Source organism: Balaenoptera physalus, assembly GCF_965194825.1.
Source record: "Balaenoptera physalus genome assembly, chromosome: 6".
Lineage (NCBI taxonomy): Eukaryota > Metazoa > Chordata > Mammalia > Artiodactyla > Balaenopteridae > Balaenoptera > Balaenoptera physalus.
Genome location: NC_138885.1, coordinates 65,033,109 through 65,056,446, shown reverse-complemented (window position 1 = coordinate 65,056,446; position 23,338 = coordinate 65,033,109). Strand labels below are relative to the sequence as shown.

The window sequence follows — 23,338 nt, the reverse complement described above, 5'->3', positions numbered from 1 at the left end:
TCTTCTGTAATGAAAATGAACTGCTGCTGTATTTAAAAAAAACGTTATTTAAAGTTAAAAGGAATATTATTTTGTACAGACCTTAATGATCCTGAAAAACAAATCTGGAGAAATGAATAGGATTTCAGTCAATATAGTTTGAAAAAATACTCAAAGTTTCCAACATAGTATGCTACTTTTCTAAGCTAAATGTCCAACAATCGCTGTATTGTTTTACAATGGCATGTGATTTCACAGATATTTTCAAATGTTATTATTTTAAAGTTGATAAAAGTGAGGTCCAGAGAGGTTAAGTAATTTGCTCACTATCATAACCACCAGTTAGTAGTGGAATTTCACTCTTACTAGTAGCAGACCAACATTGTGATCTCAAATCTAGTCTTCTCTCTACAAACAGGGACCAAAATCACAGCACAATCAAAGGCTCTATGAGTTTTCTTTATCACCCTGTTCTTCGTTTTACTTGCTTATTATCTGCATTTCAATGAGAACGATGTACCATTTGGGGAAACTCTCTTCAAAATAATACATTGTAGTTACCACTGGAGCCTGTAGTTTTAAAATTCTTAATAGATTTCCTGCTAGCATATTTGTATCAAATATAGGAGGTATTGCTGAGGCTGAGTTATCACAGAACTGCCTAATTCAGCTTGTCCAAGACATCTAAAACCCCGAGTAATTTTTAGAATATTTATTTTGAGTTTCTTGGATAATGGCTATACTGGACTCTGTTTTTATAGTCTGTCATTTACTAATAAAAAGAACATCTCCTTTCTCACAATTAAATCTTTCATTTGTTTTTTGATTTGTTGATGATGTAATGTTAAATAGTAATAATAGAAAAAAATTACTGTCTTATTTTGACCCATGTTAGAAAAACCTTTGGAGTTTCACCTAAATACGTGATTTTTATTGGTTAGCAGTAAAAGGAAATGTCCTCAATATGATAAAGAATGATTCTTTTTTTAAAAAATATTTATTTATTTACATTTATTTGGCTGCCCCAGGTCTTAATTGTGGCAGGTGGGCTCCTTAGTTGTGGCATGTGGGCTCCTTAGTTGTGGCATGCAAACTCTTAGTTACAGCACGCATGTGGGATCTAGTTCCCTGACCAGGGATTGAACCTGGGCCCCCTGCATTGGGAGCTTGGAGTCTTAACCACTGTGCCACCAGGGAAGTCCCAAGAATGATTCTTAATGAACCAAGACTAAAGATAAACAAACATTAGGATAACAAAATATATTATCTTTTTAAATTTATTCATATGAGTTTTACATCTGTCTGCATTAAATAATTCTTATATTGCTGAGATGAACTCTGGTCAGTCATGGTTTATCTAACACAGATTGCTCAATTTGAGTAGCAGTTCATTTCCTTTTAATAAACTGCTGAATTTGATAAGCTAATTACATATAGAACATTTTTATTATATTTATAAAATTATATATAATTTTTTTTGTGCTTTGTTGATCTTTAAGTTGGGTAAATTTCACAGAATTGTAAAATTTTAAGCTATAAAGGAACTAAGATGGTATCATTTGCTGCAACTTATTATTCTGCAGATAAGGAAATCAAGACCAGAAAGGTAAAGTAACTTGCCAAAGGTAACAGATCTCTGGCTGAGCAAGGTCCAGCATCCTCAGGCCTTTATCTAACTGAATAACAGATTTTTGTGAACGCCTATTCAAAAGCAAAGAATAATCTGCATAGGAATAAAATGAATTAATTTATAATTAAATTATGCAAAAAACATTTGGATGATTACAATTAATAACTATTAATATGACCACTTAATTTTTAAGGTGAAGAAAGTACTATATAGTAGCCATACCTGTGATTTTAATATTACAAGGAATGCCAAAAGGAGCCTCTCCTACAGTTCCAGTAGTCCCACCCCATCTGCATGCACACCCTAAGTCAAGTTTCTGTTGCATGAACTAAAAATAAAACAAAACAAAACAAAAATGGTGGCTTTAGCACCTACTTATTTGCTGTCTGGAGAGAGAAAAAAATCAAATTCACATGTATATGACAGAGGAAATGTCTTTATTTATTCAAGGGCCTTTCTATTTACCTTCCCACCCCTCTTTTAAAGGTTACTTTGTCTTTCTCCATTTGTACAGTTTTGTAGAGTTGAAGTCTACACAGTGCCTTACTTTAAAAACATCACGTTAAAAAATTCATACCTAGTCCTACCAAGGGGGGGAAAGTGGCGGGGGCGTGGTGGTGTGATGAATTGGGAGACTGGGATTGACATGTATACACTAATATGTATTAAATGGATAACTAATAAGAACCTGCTGTATAAAAAAATAAATAAAATTCAAAAAAAAAAATTCATACCTCAGTCCAAATCTCAAGTTAATTTCAATATGGCAAATTTCAGTTTTCTCTACCTGTTCAGTGATGGCTTGGAAGCTATAAAGTCTGACCAGTCCCGAGCTGTACATCACAATCAGTATTCCATGAGACAAGGTGGCATCTGTTATGCTCCCGAAAATCTGAGGGGAAAGGTAGATATCACCTGAGAAAAGACCAGAAGGCCAATCATCTGAGTTTCACAGTGGTTTGTGCATCTGTTTAATATTCAGGCCACCACTACAACACTGCTGCCTAACATTATAACTTAATTATAATTCAGAAACTGGAAGCTAAGGTGTTATTAGGGGAGAGTGGTAAGCCACTGGGGTCTCAAACTGAAGCACTAATGGGAGTGTAACACATACCCCTCAAAATGATGCAGCAGCATACATTTGCTTCACAGTTTTGTCAATATCTTTTAATAACAAATCCTTTTCCTCATGGACATAGGTGTAAACTGAGTCCATTTAATTCTACCATGCAGGATATACATGGCAGAATAAATACAGGGACCTATTCTTCATAAAATGTTATTTATGAAGGGACATTTTTTAGCTGGAGGTGAAAAGATTGGGTCTAAGAAAGTAATTCTAATAAAAAATAGCCAACTCGAGAATTTTATCATTACCTTTTTCTTTAAATATCTAATACTGTTAAAACCGAACATGTTAAAAACCAAATACATACAGAAACATTTAGCCTAGCTGACCTTCAGAAGCTTTGGCTCATTGTTCCCTTTCTGTCTCTGTTCTATGCACTGGATCCTGTCATGATGCTCCACAGAGCTCTAAAAAGAACTTGACTCTGTGCCTATTTTAATATTTAACAAAAGCCAACTAACATAAACAAATATTCATAGCAATGAAAGAACAAGTACCCCCCGCTTGCAACTAGAGAAAGCCTGCGTGCAGCAACGAAGACCCAATGCAGCCAAAAACAAATAAATAAAAAAGAAAGAACAAGTAGAAATTAAGTGAAAATCTGTTTCTGTTTCTACTCAAGACAAATCATTTAGTAAAGATTTACTACCCCAACAAATAGCTTAAAGTACATTCTGAGCCTGGCCCCTAGGTAGTCTTATTATGCATGGTAAGTGAAAGATATACTTCAAATAACTGTAATCAAAATCAAATCCCTCAAATGATTATCTCAAACATGTAAGAATAAATAGAAACAATTTATGACTTTGCTAAGTGTTCATTCCTATTGTAGACTGTAATAAGTATACACAATTACTTAATCCACAAGCACAAAGAGAACAATTACATTTATGAGCTGTGTTTTTTGTCATCTCTTAAAAGGATAATCATGGTTTGCTTTGCTCTTGACTAGCCTATGACTTTTTATTCCCTGATCCTCATTCTCCACTTTGAAAGGAGGATTTGTTTAATTCAAATGTATTTTCAAATGATGAGTGCTATAATAAAGTAGCCACTCTTATTTTAAAATTTGGTTTAATCTCTGGAGTCAAATCTAAGTTCAAATTCCAGCTTCTCCATTTACTACCTTTAGGATTTTGGTAGCTGCTTAACCTCCTAGTTAAATACTTTATATATTACACTATTATTATATGTTGTAAAATATTCAAAGTACCTGATACAAAATGAACAATTAATAAATAATTAATTCTTTAGTCTTTATGCAGTTTAGTATATTATGCTTATATAAAATTTTTAAAATACATTCATCTTGTTTGCTTATAAGTATTAGTGGACCCTCAAGATCTGGGCTCAATAATGCTTCAGGTGCTTAATTAAAGACTAGTAGAATAGACCAATAAATAACTATTCACCCGAACTAAGTAACAATTTTTTTAAAGGAAACTAGCAAACTATTGATTCTTTTACTCAAAGGAAATATGTCCTTTCTTTCTTCCCAAATAACCACCCCACAAATCAAGAACAATGGCAACAACAATAAAACCCAACACTGAATGAGTTGAAGAACTTACATATTTAATTATAAGACTTGTTTATATACCACAAAACAAGTTTTAGATCTATACTTTGCAATTAAAATGAGGCACTTTGTTGCAGCTTTTTACCTTTCTTTATGATCATTTTTAACAAGCTTTGGAATATTCCCAATGAAAAAAATATTTTACTCATTTCATAATTTTATACAACAGTGGTTTGTTAATGATTGGTACTCAACACTATCCACTTGAGAAGCATAAAAACATGCAGAAAGGGACTTCCTTGGTGGCGCAGTGGTTAAGAATCCTCCTGCCAAGGCGGCGGACACAGGTTCGATCCTTGGTCCGGGAAGATCCCACATGCCATGAAGCAACTAAGCCCATGCACCACAGCTACTGAGCCTGTGCTCTAGAGCCCACACGCCACGACAACTGAGCCCACGTGCCACAACTACTGAAGCCCACGTGCCTAGACCCGTGCTCCACAACGAGAAGCCACCGCAATGAGAAGCCCACGCACTGCAATGAAGAGTAGCCCCCAACACAACTACAGAAAGCCCATGCGCAGCAACGAAGACCCAAAGCAGCCAAGAATAACTAACTAACTAAATAAATAAACATGTAGAAAGATGAAGAGACTATTAGACTCTCTTCCCACATCAAATGTTCTCATGTATTTTGATATGAAATAAACTAAATCACCAAGCTTTGTACAGTCAAGGGAACATTTCCAATCCAAACACCTAATAAACAAATAATTAAAAATGATATTACATCTTATTGTCAAAAAATTAATATTACAATTAAATCAGAAATGAGTTCCTACCTTTTTGTTGATCTCCAGAATCCCTATGAGTGAAAAAGGTAGCACATGGAACACTGCAAGGTACAGCAAAACAGGCTGCTGAATGCCTGCCTAAAAGGAAAGACTAAAATCATAGGCAGCTCTCAAGAGTATTTTAAAACTGCTGTTTTGTGCTCGCTTCAGCAGCACATATACTAAAACTGCTGTTTTCCTAGTGGTTACCAGTGGGGAAAGGGAAGTGGGGGAGGGGCAATATAGGGGTAGGGGATTACGAGGTACAAACTATTATGTATAAGACAAACTACAAGGATATATTGTACAACATGGGGAATAAAGCCAATATTTTATAAGAACTATAAATGGAGTATAACCTTTACAAATCATGAATCACTATATTGTACATCTATAACATATAATATACTTATATTTATATAAATATAATATATACTTATATATATACTTATATATATAACACATAATATACTTATATATTATATTATAATATAATATGTAACATATAATATATATATAACTATACTTCTATAAAAAGTTTTTTTAATTAAAAAAATAAAAACACTGTTTTCATGAATTAAAAACATTCCTCTATCTATATTGCAAAGTTACTTAAACAGGAAGGCCTGCATGTTCAAAATATGTCCACTAAACCTTTAGCCCTTCAGATACTACAAACTGCATATACACACAAAAATCTATAGAAGTAAGCATTAACAGTAAACGTTTCTTAACAACAAAATATATTTTACAAAAACATACTTTATATACTGTATAACAAAATATATTTATCTACTATATAATGGATTATAATATAAATTAATATATTGTATTGTATTATTATACAACATAATTTATATTGTGAATTGGAATTCTAATAATCAAGGGTCTAATCAAAAGACACAGAGTTATTTATCATGGTCATATCATTCAGCATTACAAAACAGTATTACACTGACATGAGAAAATGGAAATAGAAAAAAGTATCAACAATTAAAACTCGAGTGATTTCTCTGCTTGAAGAAGATAGCTCCTTTACTTTGAAGAATAAGGTTCAGATTTCTTTCCGTTATGGAATATAAAATAATCTGTGGTACTTCCCCAGAGTGGCTTGAAGGGAATTGCCTAAATTTGTGGTAAACAACTTCTATAGCATGCTTCAGAAATCAAAGATCATTAGTTATTTCATAACAAATTTTCAGACAAATTCCTCTGGAAAAAATTCTTTATTTTATTGAATGTTTAAAGATGTCTACCTGCTGGGCCAATGCTGAGCCTTTGTTCTGAGCTGACTTGACTGCAATGACTTCTTGAGGAGTGTCCCAGCTCAAGTATCTTTTAAAAGAATAAAAAGAAATTTATTCATTTGGGTCAATTTCCTTCTACTTAAATAAAAATATAATAGATATTTTATAAGTGAACAGTTTTTCAGTTACTTAAATTATAAAAGCAAAGCAGTTTATTTTAAAAACAAATAACTAAAAGAATTCCCTTAGATCCTTATATGCATTTATTCCTATTTTTAAATATATATATAATTTTAATCCTTCTAGAGTCTCAGTGAATAAAAATTATGTTTGATCTGTCAGTATTCAAAACTTAGAAAACAAAAAACCATTCCTGATTTAAAATGGAAGTTACAAAAAGCATTGAAAATGTTACATTCACATTTTGCATGCACATATTCATTCCAAAAATTTATATCTAATTTATAAAATTACTAGTTAAAAATTAACAGTTCTTAGATTATATTACGTAGGTAATTAACTGCAACAGACCAGCCTTCAGAAAAATCTGCCATAAAATACACCCTACATATAAAATACTATTTGTAAAAAGTAAATTTTTTTAACAAAGGGTATCTGCCAACTACTAGAGGTTAGTTACTTATGAGGAATACAATGATAAATGATAAAGGGTCTCCATCCTCAGATCTTCAAAAGTAGTCATGAGGAGAGAAAAATAGAATAGGTTTTTAAACTGAGATCCATGTATACAATGGAAAACTTAAAAAAAAAAATCTTGAAATATCCTGGGCCACAGTCTCAATTTTTCATAATAAAATTTTAAACAACAAAGTCACAGTTAATACCTGAATTTGCAATATGAAGCAAGATATATTTTCTCAAGGACTTTTCCTGTAGTTGCTGATATACGAAGTAGCCAATTATGAGCAGTCAGTGCTATGAGTGAGGATTTATAATCTGATGTATTAGGAAGCATTTCTCCCTTAAAAAAAAATGAGGTATAAAACTGAAACTGCATGGTCATAAACAATCTGCAGTAATCCATATCCAAAGAAAACAGCTAAACACTTAAAGAAATAGTCAAGTAAGTAAATTAAAAAAGAACTATTAATGCACAAATAAAGAATTAAGACAAGGAAAGATTAAAATCATGAATAATTATTTTCATCATTAATTTATTAAGTGAGTTTGGTCACATAGAGTGCTTCAACAGTACCTGAAATAACTGATTACTTATTAAGTATTAATCATTAAGTATTCAACAAATGTTAGCCAATCATTATCATAATAACAACAGTAATAGGAGTACTACTGATGCTGCTGTGATAACAATAGCAACAATAACAGTTCTTAAAACCATGTATAATAGCATAAGTAATTAAGAGTCACCTGCTAGAATAGATGTTTCTTTATTCCAAGACTTGTTTTCCTTTTGATAGAAGTTAAAATGGCAAAAGAGCAAATTATCCCGTCACTGTGGCTCTACTCTAACCTCAAATGAAAAGCTAAAATCCAGAATCAAGGCAGCCAAAGAAGAAAAGAGTCAGACCTAATTTTAAAGAGAACCTATCTCCAATGAATTACCCCCAACAAAGGGAGAGGATAGCTGCTTCGGTGTACCTGCCACGGAGGAGTTGCCATAAGGTAGAAGACTAAAGCAGAAAGAGAAAGAGAAGCCAAGGGTTCTACTTTGATTTATAAAATAAAAAGGATGTTCTAAGAGGAAAGTTAAGAATAAGGAAGTTGAAATTACTCTTACATTGCTTGGGCTCAAGAGTGAATAGAAAAGAATGTAAACGTAGTTATTTTATTTATACTCCTAAGATTTGTCTCCCCTTTCAAATGTTAGGGAAAGAAACAAGGTTTTTTTGTTTGTTTCTTGGGGGTGTGTGTGTGTGTGTGTTTAAGCTTATTAGCTACTGAAGTCTTACACTATAATCACAGGCAATGATGTAAATATTTTTATTCTTTGGTGTCTTACATAAGTATCACCTCATGGAGTTTTAAAAGTTTTTAAAATGTACCATTTATACCTTGCCTACTTAAAAAAAAAAAGGATTAAGTAGCGTACTAATAGGTTCAAGCTATTTTCCTAAACTAAAAGTTGTATTTCACACATTATCTCAGAGAAGAAGGGTGCTAGTTTAAATGTAGTTTCACATCAGTATGTTAATACAATATGCTTTTTAGTTTTTCTTAGTGGAAAATCTTGCTCCACTTCAAATAAGAATAAAATGTTTAAAGAGAATTGAGATTAGGAATTCGGTTACTAGAAACTTTATTTTTGCAGGATTGCTCTAAATTTTTGGTGTTCTGCACTGGTGTCTTCAAAATTTTTCTCAGTTAGGAAATCTGTCATCCTCTTCCCCTCACCAATGAGACTGGATTAAAAGGCTTTAGATGTAGGGACACAATAGTTATTTTTAACTTTCAATAGGGAGTTGGGGAAGAGAACGTAGATTTAAAGCTTCCTGATTTTTAAAAAGGAGACTTCTATGAAAAGAAAGCAACTGTCCAGGGAAAAAGAAAGCAGCAGCTCTAGAAAACGACAATTTTATGTAAAAACAAGTGTTTAAAAAAAAAAAGGAATTTTAATAATAAATGCAAAGCATAGTCTCTTAACCTTTAATCATTATTTTTGGTCACATATTCTATTTTTCCTAAAAAACAAACAGCCAGATTCAGAGACCTGATTAGTTTGTTGTAGTACTTTTTTTCTTTTCTTTTTTTTTTTTGGCCACACCACGCATCATGCGGGATCTTAGTTCCCTGACCAGGGGTCGAACCTGTGCCCCCTGCAGTAGAAGCGAGGAGTCTTAACCACTGGACCACCAGGGAAGCCCCTGTGGCAGTACTTTTTTTTTTTTTTTTTTTAACATCTTTATTGGAGTATAATTGCTTTACAATGGTGTGTTAGTTGCTGCTCTATAACCAAGTGAATCAGCTATATGTATACATATATCCCCATATCTCAACCAAGTGAATCAGCTATATGTATACATATATCCCCATATCTCCTTCCTCTTGCTTCTCCCTCCCACCCTCCCTATCCCACCCCTATAGGTGGACACAAAGCACTGAGCTGATCTCCCTGTGCTATGCGGCTGCTTCCCACTAGCGATCTATTTTACATTTGGTAGTGTATATATGTCCATGCCACTCTCTCACTTCGCCCAGCTTACCCTTCCCCCTCCCCGTGTCCTCAAGTCCATTCTCTCTGTCTGTGTCTTTATTCCTGTCCTGCCCCTAGGTTCAAGAGAACCACTTTTTTTTTTTTTTTTAAGATTCCATATATATGTGTTAGCATACGGTATTTGTTTTTCTCTTTCTGATTTACTTCACTCTGTATGACAGTCTCGAGGTCCATCTACCTCACTACAAATAACTCAATTTCGTTTCTTTTTATGGCTGAGTAATATTCCATTGTATATATGTGTTGCAGCACTTCTTAAGTGTGTTTCTTAGAACACTGATCCTATGGAAAATTAATATTTAAAAATATATCTCAAAATAGGAAGTTCTATGATCAAGAAAGTTGGGAAAATGGTTTGACAATCACCATGAACAGTAGTATTATTATAAGTATTAACAGTATTAAAGGCTCTGAGAAGTAATTCTATAAATAAATTTGTTTAACCCTTTAAAAAACCTAATTCTCCCAACTCCTCTAGCAATTATAAGATGTTAACATCTTATGAAAACGGTGTTCTGAAAAAATACACACTGGGGCAATTCTGATCTGGTGGAATGAGCTTAGCTATTATTTTATTTTTTAATTTTTATCTTATTATTTTCCTAAAAAGATTCATAGAGGAAACCCATAAGAATCCACTTTCAAAGAGTCACGTAACGTAACTGTTGCCCTAAATAAATATTTTATTGTCTCAATATATTAAGTAGAATAATCTCTTAAACGCTAAGAATAACTATAAACTAGCTTATATTGCTTATAAAACTTTTAATCAGTTCATAACTTTTTCTAGTTTTCAAGATTTACAAATGGTATTAAAAGTTAAAAATATATTCATAGTATTAATATATAATTTTTTAGGACAAGAATTACTTTGTGAGGAAAAATGATAATCAAAAGATATGCTCTCTTCTCGATTCCTTTCAAGGTTTAAGAATCACTATGATACTTAAGTTTTATTTCTTTATGCAGTATGTTAACAATAATCTGTTCTTCTAGGCTAAAAATGCTTTAGAAATAAGTGCTCTAAAAACAAATCTTACCACTGGGCATTCCCATAATAAAGCATCCTCTATTTTTTCTGATTTGGAACATTTTGGCATTTCATAAAGTTTTCTTGGCTCTGATGCAACACTGGGGAAAAAAAAAAGATTATTCTTCTTTATAAATGAGGTAGTGTTTGCTCAGATTTGAGGGATTTTTTTTTTTAATTCAGAGATTTGGAATACCAAAAATACAACTTGCTACTTTGCTTTCCTCTTCTCGATTAAATGTTAACATTTTTTTTTCTGATCACAAAATTCATAATACACATTCATAGAAAAAAATCTAAAATATATAATAAACTAAAATAAATTATAATAGTATAAAACTACCCAATATTAACATTTTGGCTCAGTATTAATATCTTGGTTCATTTCCCTCTAGCTTTTCTTTATATACACATACCCACCTGCTGATCACTTTCCAAAATTGGATCATATTGAATTCTTTCTTTACCCTTTAACATTTATTATGAATATCTCTGTTGAATTCCACATTCATAAACTGTTATTCCAACATCGTAAAATGAAAATTAATTAGATAAAGAGTTCCTTTATTTGTGATGCAAATTAGTAGATAAAAAAGGAAATACCCTTTAAGGCTTTTTTTTTACTCCCAAGTTGTGTTTCAGAAAGGTTGAATAAGTTTATACTTCTGCCGATATTGAACACTATAATTTTGATATGAAAAATAGTCTCTTACCTTTAATTTATACTTCCCTGATTACTGAGAGGTATACATAGATGTTTTCATTTTTTTAAACTCATGAACTTTAAAATTAAACTACTATTTAGAAACAATTTTTAGGGGTGACAATTTTATTCAACTTTGATGTACTCTCACTGACTCAAAGCTTTAAACCAAACAGAATTTCACAGGAATGAAAGCAACCTCATATATGATTCTAACCTATGGGTAAAACACCCATGAATGGCATATTAAAGAACTCCAATGGTATTTACCATTGGATCACCAATCAATGCCACTTACTCTGATTTTTTTAAAATTTTCAATTAAAGCAGCTACCTCTAAATTGGAAAAGTTACAATATGGGCATTAAATGATACCAAAGAATTACTGTTAATTTTCCTGGGCATGATAATGACATTATGATGATATAAGAAGATGTCCAGATTTCCACTTCTAGCATGAGAGTATGAGGAGCTCTATGGACATGTTCCCCAGGAAAATGGTGAGAATTATAAAAGGACAACTAATTAAAGTCTCTGGAAGTGGTCCTAGAGGCATATAACAAATGAAAAAACATTTACTCAAAAAAATCTACTAGAACTCAGTAAGAACAGTAAGAGTCTATGGTGTTTGAAATAATATGTGCTCCCTCCCCACCATTCTTAGCTCAGCAAGATGAAAACTCTACTCCAGACTGGTACAGCCAAGAGCACAGGGCTCCCTCAACCCCCAGCTCCCAGAGGGCTACCTTCCCTCGAAGGGTAGAATGACAGCATTTTCCATCCAGCATCCACCTCCTCATTGCTGGGCCTGGGTCCTAGGTTAGTGCAGTCAAGAGGTGGGACTCCCTTCTTCTGCCTAGCCCCTACTCATGGGATGGAGGCTCTACCTTGGGCCTGCCATGCCTAAGAATACTGGAGCTCTCAGTATTACCACCTCATAAAGCAGTGGTTCCACATTCAGAGTGGCAAGAAAATCCGAGGCTAATGTCTGCCCCAACCCCATGTGCTCAGCTAGAGTAGGGGAGTCATTCAGAGGCAAAAGTGCCACTGACCCTCTCCCCCTGCCAGCTTGAGAGCCTTGGCTTGAAGATTTTGCCTGGTGGAGAAGCAGGCCATAAAGCAGATAGCCCCAAGTCTCTTCCCAGAGAAACTGACTTCATTTGTAACAGAGTGAGAAGTTCTAGCCTAAGAGCACTCTCACAACCAGTGGAGGCTGTGGTGAAAGGCAAATGAGTAGAGATCTGTAGATTCACTGGCCATACAGGCTAAACTGTAGGCTGGCTAATTTGCTGGAGAGAATCAGAAAAAGACTGCTGGGAGGAGCCCTCCAGGGTCAGAACAAATCTCAAACACTACCTAAAACACCATTGTCTCTAACTTCTGGTTTCTGGTCCATCAGTCATGTCCTCACAACAAGAAAATAGCTAAGCAAACTGAAAATCAACAACTCTTATTAGTTACATCAGATAATTGAGGTCAGAGGGCAAATTGCTGCCCCCAAAACTGGAGAGAGAGGTGGATACCAAGAATCACAGCTTACTAGAAGCAAAAACCCAGGAGCAAGCCGCTGGAGTCAGTACTGGGGAGACAAAAACAAGAACACCGGAGAAAATTTTAGGCACTGACACCTACAGCGACAGCAAGCAACAAACACAGCCTAACTCCTAGCCAGAATAACATTAATCTCACTCTAAAGACCTATTTACTGCCATTCCTTTTACCCAATACATCATGTACGACTTTCAACAAAAAATTACAAGGTACGTTAAAATGCAAAATACGAAGTTTAAAGAGACAAAGCAAGTGTGAGGACCAGACTTAAGTTATGGTGGAGATTTTGGAATTATCAGATTGGGAACTTAAAATAAATATGATTAATATGCTAAGGACTCTAATGGAAAAAGTGGACACATGGAGGAACAGATGGGTAATTAAGCAGAGAGACAAAAATCCTAAGAAAAATCAAAAGGAAATGCTAGAAATCAAAAACACTATAATACAAATGAAGAATGTCTTTGATGGGCTTATCAGGAGACCGGACACAGCCGAGGAAAGAATCAGTGAATCTTGAACATACGTCAACAGAAACTTCCCAAACTAGAAAGAAAAAAGAATGAATAAAGCAGAACAGAACATCTAAGAACTGTGGGAAATTGGAAAATGTGTAATGAACACATAATGGGAATACCAGAAGGAGAAGAAAGAGAACAAAACAGAAGAAATACTGAAATAATAATGGCTGAAAATTTTCCAAGATTAATGACAGACACCAAACCACATATATAGGAAGCTTACAGAACACCAAGCATGATAAATACCAAAAAATCTATACCTAGGCATACCATATTCCAACTGTAGAAAATCAAAAACAAAGAGAACATCTTGAAAGACGGGAGAGGAAAAAAATCACCTTACCTACAGATGAACAGGTTAAGAATTACACTGGACTTCTCTTCAGAAACCATGCAAGCAAGTAGAGAGTGGAGTGAAATATTTAAAGTGATGAAACAAAACAAACTCTCACCAACCTAGAATTCTGTATCCTGAGAGGTTATCCTTCAAAAGGTGAGGAGAAATAAGACTTTTTCAGACAAACAAAATTGAGGGAATGTGTTGTCAGTGAACCTGCCTTATAAGAAAGTTCTGCCTTAAGAACTCAAAGAAGTTCTCCAGAGAGAAGAAAAATGATATAGGTCAGAAACTCAGATCTACATAAAGAAAAGAAGAATGTTAAAGAAGGAATAAATAAAGATAAAATAAAATCCATCATTTTTCTTATACTTAATTGATTTAACAGATAAAAATGTGTTTATAATAATGTATTCAGCAACAAGGTATTCAGTGATTACAGCTTATGGATAAGTAAAATGAATGACAGCAATATTATAAAACACAGGAGGGAGGAATTAGAAACACTCTGTTATAAGGTAGCTGCACTACTCATGAAGAGAGTAGGAGAGAGTGACTTGAAAGTGACTTAGATTAGTTGTAAATGTATACTGCAAGTTCCAAGGCAACCAATAAAAAGTTTAAAAAAGAAATATAATTGATATGTTAAAGTGGAGAGAAAATGTAATCATATAGGATGCTCAGTTAAAACCAGAGAAGGCAGAAAAAGAATAAAAGACAAAGAAACAAAGAACAAACACAATGAATAGAAAATAGTTACAAATATGGGAGGTATCAAAACAACTACATCAATAATCACTTTAAATGTGAGTGGTCTGAATACACCTATCAAAAGACAGAGTGTCAGAGTAGATTAAAAACAAGACTCAAATATATGTTATAACATGTAAGTATACCATGCAAATATTATCCACAAGAAAGCTGGAGTAGTCATATTAATTTCAGACACAGGAGACTTTGACAAGGAAAATTATCAGGGATAAAGAGTGGCATTACTTAATGTGTATGCATCTAACAACAGAATGTCAAAATATGTGAGACAAAAACTTATAGAACACAAGGAGAAATAGACAAATCCACTAATACAGAGACTTCAAAACAACCTCTATCAGTAACTGACAGATCCAACAAGCAGAGTCCATAAGGATACAGTTGAACTGAACAGTACCATCAATCAGCTGGGTGCAACTGACACCTTTAGAGTACTTCATCCAACAACAAGGGAATACACATTCTTCTCAAGCCCACGTGAAACATTCACCAAGATAGACCACACTCTGGGCCATAAAGTATTCTTCAACAAATTTTAAAAACTAGAAAGAATACAAAATATGCTCTCAGAACACAGTGGAATTAGATTAGAGATCAATAACAGAAAGATAGCTGGAAAACCTCAAAATATTTGGAGATTAAATGATACATTTCTAATTAACACAAGGGTCAAAGAAACTCTCAAAAGAAATTTTAAAATGAATATACAATGTATCAACATTTGTGGGATGCAGCAAAAACAGTCTTTAGAGGTAAATGTATGGCACTAAATATATATATTAGAAAAGGAGAGGTGTTTCTGGGTTGGTGAACACATGGAGATTCAGGAAGAGTGGCGGGCTCAAAGAGTATAGAAGCTCTGTGCTCCTTCCCATATACATTGCCCTATGCATCTCTTCCATCTGGCTGTTCCTGAGTTATAAACTTTTACAATAAACTGGTAATCTACTAAGAAGCCAGTCACACACAAAAATCACATATTATGTGATTCAATTTTTTGAAATGTCCAAAACAGATGAATCTATAGAGACAGAAAGTAGACTAGCAGTTGCATAGGGCTGAGGGTGATGAAGGTATCCTGGTGATAGCTAAAGGGTACAGTGTTTCTTTTTGAGGTAATGAAAATGTTCTAAAATTAACTCTAGTGATGGCTGCCTATATGAACCATCAGTGGTTCATCAAATTCATTTTCATTGAATTTCAAGGAAGTAAAAATCATTGAATTGTACACTTTAAAAGGGTGAATTACAAAGCCGTTAAAAAAGAAAAAGGAAATAACCATATTTTTTAAGAGCAGCAAACAAGTACGGCAAGATGTTTGGAATATGCTTTAAAATATTTAGCAAAGGAATTAAGGAAAAGGGGGTGGGAAAAGATAAGCAAATGTGGCAAAATCTTGATCCTTTTTGAATCTAGGTAATGAATATATGGGGTTCACTATGCTATTCTCTACTTGAGCAAGTATGAAAATTTTCTTCTAAAACAAAGGCAAGTAGTTTCAAAACAAAACACAGAAAGTCTTCTCTAAAACAGCATCTAATTAGTAGGTACCTGGATCTCTTGACTCTGGTTTCTTATAAGCAGAATAAAATACTACATTGTACTCAGCAATCTGTCATTTTGCCTGCAATATAAATTTGCTTCAAATTGGTGTTTACAAGGATAAAACCTCAAACTTTAGATTTAACAAGATTTTAAAATTACATGCATTTTACCCCCTACCCTTATTTTGGACCGATTTCTCCATTCTCCTATTTCACTAAGCACTAATGTAGGCATGTGTTTCTATAAAAATTAGAGTTAAGATCAACAGTCAAATGAATTACAGCAAAAACTTTCACCAAAAAGATACCTGCTGACACAGCACCGATAGTTGTCAAAATATATTCTTCCTCTCTCATAGGCTATTGGTGACTTGGAATGAGTTGTCCAAACATTCTTAAACTTAGTACTTTCCTAAAAGACACAAGGAACTTCGATTTAGCAAATAACTCCTAAGTTTCTACTGTGCACCAATTTTAAGTTGGATAGTTACATTTACAGTTTTCAAAGTAATTTCATGTACGTTCTTAAAAAACCATTATGTTCAATTCTTCCTCACTCCACCTTCACGTTTTGGCTTAAGTGGGGTGCCCAATTTTTAGAAAAAAACTGTCTGCAAGAAGACATAAGAAAGTTAAAACTAAAAGCATGTGGCGGTTCTATTAAAGGCTATTTACTAATCTTCCAGGTTCAAGGCCTGGATCACCCTGCCCATCACGGGTGATCTTCTTAAACCGGGGCTGTCTTGAGTGAAAACTGCACCCCGGCCGGAAGCTTGACTCCCACCCCGAAGCTTGACTCCCACCCCTAGCCCCACCCCCCGCCAGTCACCCCGCTGCCCCTGGTTCGGCTCCCGGCCGGCGGGCGGTCACCTGGCACACCAACGCCCGCAGGATACCCAGGTTCGTCCTCTGCACCACGCCCGCATCCCGAGAGAAGAAGCCCAGCGCCCGGCGACTCAGCCTGCGGCACACGTTGGGCTTCTGGCTTGGGCCCATGGAGGTGCGGGCCGGTGGCGGAGTTGGCAGGGCTCAAGAGGGGTGCGCCTCTCACTCCGGCGCCGGGCAACGGCCGCTACCTTCCAACCTCCAGGCCCCAACTCCCCGAGGGGGCCAGGAAAAGCTGACACCCGGAGCCGGGCCGGGGGAGCACGGCAGTGGGACGAAGGAAGGCAGAGCCGGCGTCGCCCGAGAGCGGGCAATTGGGAAGGAAAAGAAACTCCCTTCCTGGCTGGCCCCTCAACCACTCTCCGGCTGCGGACCCGGCGGCAGACACTGCGACGCCCGTAACGCGCGATCCGCCGGAGCCGTTCCCTCACTGGGAAATGTAGTTCCCAGTGTCCTCGGAGGGATCTTGACTTGTTCCCAGAACTACAACCCCCACAAGGCAGCGGGGAGCGAGCGCTTGCCCTGGCCCCGCCTCTAACCGGCCGCGGCCCCGCCCTGCCCCGCCTCCTCTGGCCCCGGCGGAGGCTGCGCCGTAGGGCCGGCGCGCCTTTCCGGCTCTGCACGCGGCGTCGCGGGAGAACCGTGGGGGCGCTGTGCTGCAGCCTCTTGGTTCCCGTTACCTGTTCGAGCCCTGCATTCAGGGGTCCGTCCCTTGCCGCCCCGGTACCCTTACGTCTCTCAGCCCCCGACTTTTGCTCTGAGAGGCCCTGACAGGGCTCCGAGAGGGGGGTAGTGTCGTGTGCTACCGCCCTTCTCCCCCGAGGGCAGCGTCCTGTGCTAAAGAAAGGTACGCCCGCGGCTTTCCCTTCAGTCACGCGTTGGACGTTGTGGATGAGGTGGACGGTTAAACCTTTTGGGTCCGTAAACACTATGCTTTTGTTACTATGAGTTAGTGGTGAAGGTGCTGGCATTCCCACCAAACTAGAGTTGAATTACTTTCGCGGAGGCCCGCCCTTTTGTGGTCCGCGGAGACGCAGGCTGGTTTTGCGATAATTGCTGCATTGTCCTTACTCTCGCCTTTTTCCCCCCCTCCTTATCGGGAGTGAAATATGAAATATTTACATTGTTATTGAACTGCCTCGGGTACTCCACGTTGATTCCTCTAAGTAAAAGATAACTTTGTGACTAGCCCTGCCTGTAGGGTCAAGGTTCCTGTCATATCCTCAAGGGCTGGGTCATTGAGGATATGACATTCCTACCACACTAAGGTTTCAGTAATCATGCACCAGACGAGGCCCATTGCTTTGCTTTTAAGTGCCTTGAGGGTGGTGTCTTTGCATCTCCCACGTGGCCTCTTGTTCAGACGTGGGCTAGGGAGTGATTGCATTTGACTGACAGAGCAAAAAGTACAATACTGGATGAGTGCATTGGTTTTAAGTGTTTAGGAAAAATTTGTCATATCTCTTTTTAACTCTGCTGAATTTCCTTTAGGGCCTGGGCTTTTGCTGATTTTTTCATGACTTATTTACAGCATACTGTGGAGTGCTTTGTATATTTTTAGAGAGCGCTATAATAGTTAATTTGGTAATTCATGAATGCAGCTGTCACTGAGAAAACGGACCCAGAAAAGATAACTGGGTTTTCTTTGGCTGAAATGAAATTCAAATCATTGCTGAATTGAATTGATCACCTCTTTTCTTCTCCTTCCCCTTCACCCCAACTTGTTTGTCTCCCAGTGGTCTGTATCTCACCACCAAGTCACCCAAGGGACAGTCATCCTAGATGCCCTCTTTTCTGTCACCCTCAACCAAGTGCTTTTGGTTCTGTTATCCATCTCCTCTTCATATCCCCCCGGAGTAATTTAGGGCCTCACCATTTTATCACATTATTATGTTAAGTAGCCTCCTTTCTGCCTTACTTAAATACTTTCAATTCCAACCCTCCACACTGCTGCCAGAGTGATTTTTCTAAAGCACAAATCTGTCATTTCCCTATTTAATCTTTCAGTGGCTCCCAGTCACCCAGAGCAGAATTTCTCAAACCTAAGTAGATACCTAGGATTCTCTGTGGTGAACTTAAAATATGTTCAGTATAAACGGTTGTACATTACATGAAGCAAAACTGTAAAACAAATAAATTCTGATGAATGCTTATTCATTGTTACCAATGAGACTGTTTTTGCTGGACCTATCATGCTCTAAAAAGTAAACCTTCACTGTCCTCCAGGGCATAAATTCCTTACAGAAAGGCCTGTCCGCGTTGTCCTTGTGTTGAGAGATTACTGAGTGACTTCACCTCTTCTCTTTATTTAAACCAATGTAAAAATCTTCCTTTGTTCATTGTGTCATGATTTCATTTGACCTTCACTTGACAAACATCATTTATGTAAAAGTCTCCATGTCTCTCATTAACCTGTGCCAATGATGAACCACTTGTTTGCCAGTGCAGTCCTGAACACAAGCGTGTGAACTGAAATCTTGTGACAGTACTGTAATCAATTAAAAGGTAGTCATCCAGATGATCCAGAGTATCCTTTTGTTCAAAAAATTTTTTTTATTTAGATTTTTAGCAAATTAAAAATAAAACATTTCTCTAGAGAAATCTCATAACCTCGAGGCTACGTATACGAATTCCTCGAGGTTTGTATAGGTGCCTTATAGGACAAAATCTGAATGCCTTAGTGTAGTATATAGGGCACTTTACTATCTGCATCTTGCCTACATTTTCAGCTTCATCTTTGCCCATTCTTCACATTTGCTCCTTTTTTTTTTTTTAAAGTCTCTGCTTTTTAAAAAAATTTATTTAATTAATTAATTTATTTATTATTTTTGGCTGCTTTGGGTCTTCGTTACTGCGCGCGGGCTTTCTCTAGTTGCGGTGAGCGGGGGCTTCTCTTTGTTGTGGTGTGCGGAATTCTCATTGCGGTGTCTTCTCTTGTTGCGGAGCACGGGCTCTAGGCGTGTGGGCTTCATTAGTTGCGGCATGCGGGCTCAGTAGTTGTGACTCACAGGCTCTAGAGCACAGGCTCAGTAGTTGTGGCACACGGGCTTAGTTGCTCTGTGGCATGTGGGATCTTCCCAGACCAGGGCTCCAACCTGTGTCCCCTGCAATGGCAGACGGATTCTTAACCACTGCGCCACCAGGGAAGCCCCATGTTTGCTCTTGTGCTTCTGACATGTTGCCTACTTGCTCAAGCCAGGGTGCCTTTACATTTAAAATTTTCTTTGTCTGGAGCTCCCTTCCTCTCCTCTTACCTGTTTATCTCAAGACTCATCCCAGGTATCACAGCTCCACTCACACACTTTTCCTGACCCCTCCATCTTCTAACATGTTAGAAGAGACAAGGCAAGTTATAGCCTTGCCTCTTCTAACATGTTACTCTGCATACACTGGTTGTGGCACTATATTAGAATTGTTGTTTGCCTGTCTTCCCAACGTTTGTCCTTAGAGAGGTCCATTCATTCATTCAACATACATATGCAGTAACCACATTTTAGGCAGTGTGCTAAGGATGCACATGTATGTTGAATGAATGGGCTATTCTAAAAACAATGTTGTACAGATTCTATTGTCAGCAACTAAGTACTTTTAACATAGAATCAGATTTAGTCTAAATTCTTTAAATAAGTAGGAAACCACAATATTAATAAAAAGAAATAACTTTGTAAAAACTTTAATCCCTTGTTATAAAGCAGAAACTAACACACCATTGTAAAGCAATTATACTCCAATAAAGATGTTAAAATAAATAAATAAAAAATAAACCTATGGGAATCAATCAATAAATAAAGATTCTTTTCTTCACAAACAAACAAAAAAAAAACTTTAATCCCTAACAGTTCTACCTATAAAGTAGATATTTTCTTGTTGAAGGTAAAATGTCATGAACAGATACCCCTAGGTTAAGATTTGGAAATTACTTCTCTTAATTTGGGGCATAAAACAAACATTAGTTTTTTTTTTTTTTTTTTTTTCATTCTGTGTCTGTGTGATGTTTAGAGAATACTTAACCATCCTTGCCATGATATTTTAAAGACAGAAAAGAGGACATATGAGTTCAGAAGTTAATAAAATGCTTTTTGTTCACATATGTCGTTTAAAGAGGCATAACAGAATAAATGTATAAAACACTCCGGTTATTAAACCTGAACATTTGTTCAGAGACAAAGAAATTTGAGCCAAGGCCACAAGAGGTCATTCATTCAACATGTAATTATTTTCATCTACAATGTGCTGGCAGCTGTTTTGGCATAGGGTATAACAATGAACAGGGAACAAGGTCCTCACGTGTTGGGAGAGATAGATAATACATAGATTTTAAAAATAAGATTTTCAGGAAGTGATAAAGTGCTGGGAAGAAGAGAGAACAGAGTGATGTGCTCGACAGTGAGTGGTTGAGAGCCCTGCTGTACCCAGAATGGTCAGGAAAGGCCTCTCTGAAGAGTGGAGTTTGAACTGAGCCCAGAATGATGAGGATGAGCCAATCTGCATGAACTGAGGTTAGAGTAGTCCAGGCAGAGGGATGCTCCAATTCAAGGTCCCCAAGGCAGTCACAACGTTGGATTATTCTACAACTATGAGAAGGCTAGTGTGATTCTTCAGTGTGCGTGAGGGAAGTGAACTTGCCGAGGTAGGCTGGGACCAAGTCACATCGGGTATAAGGAATTTTGGATTTTATTCTGTTGTGATGGGAAGCCATAGGACACTTTGAAGAAGGAGTGTAACATGATCTAATTTGTTATAGTAAGATCATTGTGGCTATAGTGTACTGCAGTGGCGCAAGAATGGAAACAAGGAGATGGTGGCTGTTGCATTGGTCCAGGTAAGATATGATAGATGGACTATAGTGGTAGCAGGAGAGATGGAAAGAAGGACACAGATTCAGGATACATTTATTTTGAAAGTAGAACTGACAGGACTTCTGATGTAGTGGATATTAAAGATGAAGGAAAGAGTCAAGTGAAATCATGATAAAGCAGAACCACAAATCAACATCCCCAAATTCCCCAGAACAAATGGAAAGCAGGGAAATACTCACAATGTGCTGTCAATGAAAAGATGCCAAGATTTCATTAAATGTACACATTAGCATTATAGACATTAATGCTGGAGAATGTTAGGATCTGTTCTGTGGCTGGGGCATGTGGGAAGAGAGGAATAAAATCAGGTCCCAGAAGTAGGCAGGGGTCAGAGCATGTGAGCCCATGGCAATGTGATGGGAAAAATCTCTGGAGTGATATTACATTCCCTAAAGAGATAGTTGGGTACAGCATCAGGACAAGAGTGAAGTAGAGAGACCAGTTTGCAGGTAATTGTAGTAGTTCAGGTGAGAGTGAGTCACTTTTGGAAATTTATTTTGAAATTATTGAGGCTTTTAACCATAAATTTGGTTCTTTTATTTTTTCTCTGTATATTTTGATGATATATGTCTGAACATGTAGTAGATTCATTCATATACAAAATCCAGAAAGATTTAGGTTTAAAGGATTGATAGTAAAGTTTACAAACTATTCCCTTATTTAAAAAAATATTTTATTTATTCAAAAGAATATGTATAGGTAACATAGCATAATATATAAATAATAATTATAAAATGAATACCCAGATAGCTATCATCAACTTTAAAAAAACAGAACATTACCTAAAACTTTGACGTCTCTTATGTGCCCATCGTTGTTCCTGGATCCCTCTTTCCTCTTTATATAAATAAAACACAAGTTTACATTCATAGTGTATTTCTAGGCTCTATTTTCTGGTCTATTCTATTTTTCTCTCCCTGGGTTAATGAATACCTGACCACTTTTATAATAAGACTTTCCAGCTGGTAGAGCAAGTCCTCTACCTTATTCCTTTTCTTCAGGAGGGTCTTATTTCTTTTTTGCAATTGCACTTTCATATACATTTTTAAATCTGCTTAAGTTCTACAAAAACCTTACTGGAATTTTGATTGGGATGACATTAAATCTACCTATCAATTTGAAGAGAACTGACATCTTTACCATATCAAATGATCCTATCTCTGAAGACAGTATGTCTCTCCATTTATTTAGATCTTTTTTAGTGTCTTTTAATGAAATTTTATAATCTTTTTCTTAATGGATTGCATATTTTGCAACTTTCTAAGTACATTATATTTTTGGTCAGTATTGTAAATGGTATATGTATTTTTTTAATTAATTTTTTTTTTTGGCTGCGCTGGGTCTTCGTTGTGTGAATGGTATATTTTTAAATTAGGTCTTCTCACTATATTTTTGCTAGTATGTAAACTTGCAGTTGTCTTTTTGTATATTGATCTTACGTTTAGCAACGTTGTTTTTGTATATTGATCTTTTGTTTGCCAACATTTATCTTTAATAGCAATAATTGTCATCTGTAAGGTTTGGGGGATTTTTCTACATAGATAATCATGTCCTCTGGAAACTGTGACAGTTTTGTTACTTCCCATTCAATTTTTTTTACTTTT

The 23,338-nt window shown here is 36.2% G+C and overlaps 2 protein-coding genes across 9 annotated transcripts in view; one reads left to right on the top strand and one right to left on the bottom strand.

Moving 5' to 3' along the window:
• The window catches only part of DCAF17 (DDB1 and CUL4 associated factor 17), a gene marked incomplete at its 3' end in the record, with an annotated part of 68,540 nt that extends 51,198 nt beyond the window's left edge, over window positions 1–17,342 (bottom strand). For 3 of the 6 annotated variants that reach the window (XM_082465422.1, XM_082465420.1, XM_082465421.1), the window contains exons 1-7: window positions 16,861–17,342; window positions 16,299–16,402; window positions 10,574–10,664; window positions 7,186–7,322; window positions 6,350–6,428; window positions 5,103–5,192; window positions 2,397–2,501 (exon numbers count right to left, since the gene is read on the bottom strand). In XM_082465422.1, the coding sequence (XP_082321548.1) occupies window positions 2,397–2,501; window positions 5,103–5,192; window positions 6,350–6,428; window positions 7,186–7,322; window positions 10,574–10,664; window positions 16,299–16,402; window positions 16,861–16,986 (732 nt within the window). In that variant the 5' untranslated portion in view covers window positions 16,987–17,342. Of the gene's footprint in view, window positions 1–1,831; window positions 1,938–2,396; window positions 2,502–5,102; window positions 5,193–6,349; window positions 6,429–7,185; window positions 7,323–10,573; window positions 10,665–16,298; window positions 16,403–16,860 lie in introns of all 6 variants that reach the window. The other 3 variants (XM_082465417.1, XM_082465418.1, XM_082465419.1) reach the window with 3 other exon arrangements.
• Window positions 17,343–17,452: 110 nt separating this feature from the next.
• Window positions 17,453–23,338, top strand: part of METTL8 (methyltransferase 8, tRNA N3-cytidine) — an 84,761-nt gene continuing 78,875 nt past the window's right edge. For all 3 annotated transcript variants that reach the window (XM_082465478.1, XM_082465477.1, XM_082465475.1), the window contains exon 1: window positions 17,453–17,722. The gene's annotated coding sequence lies outside the window, so the exon portion shown is untranslated. The remainder of the gene's footprint in view (window positions 17,723–23,338) is intronic.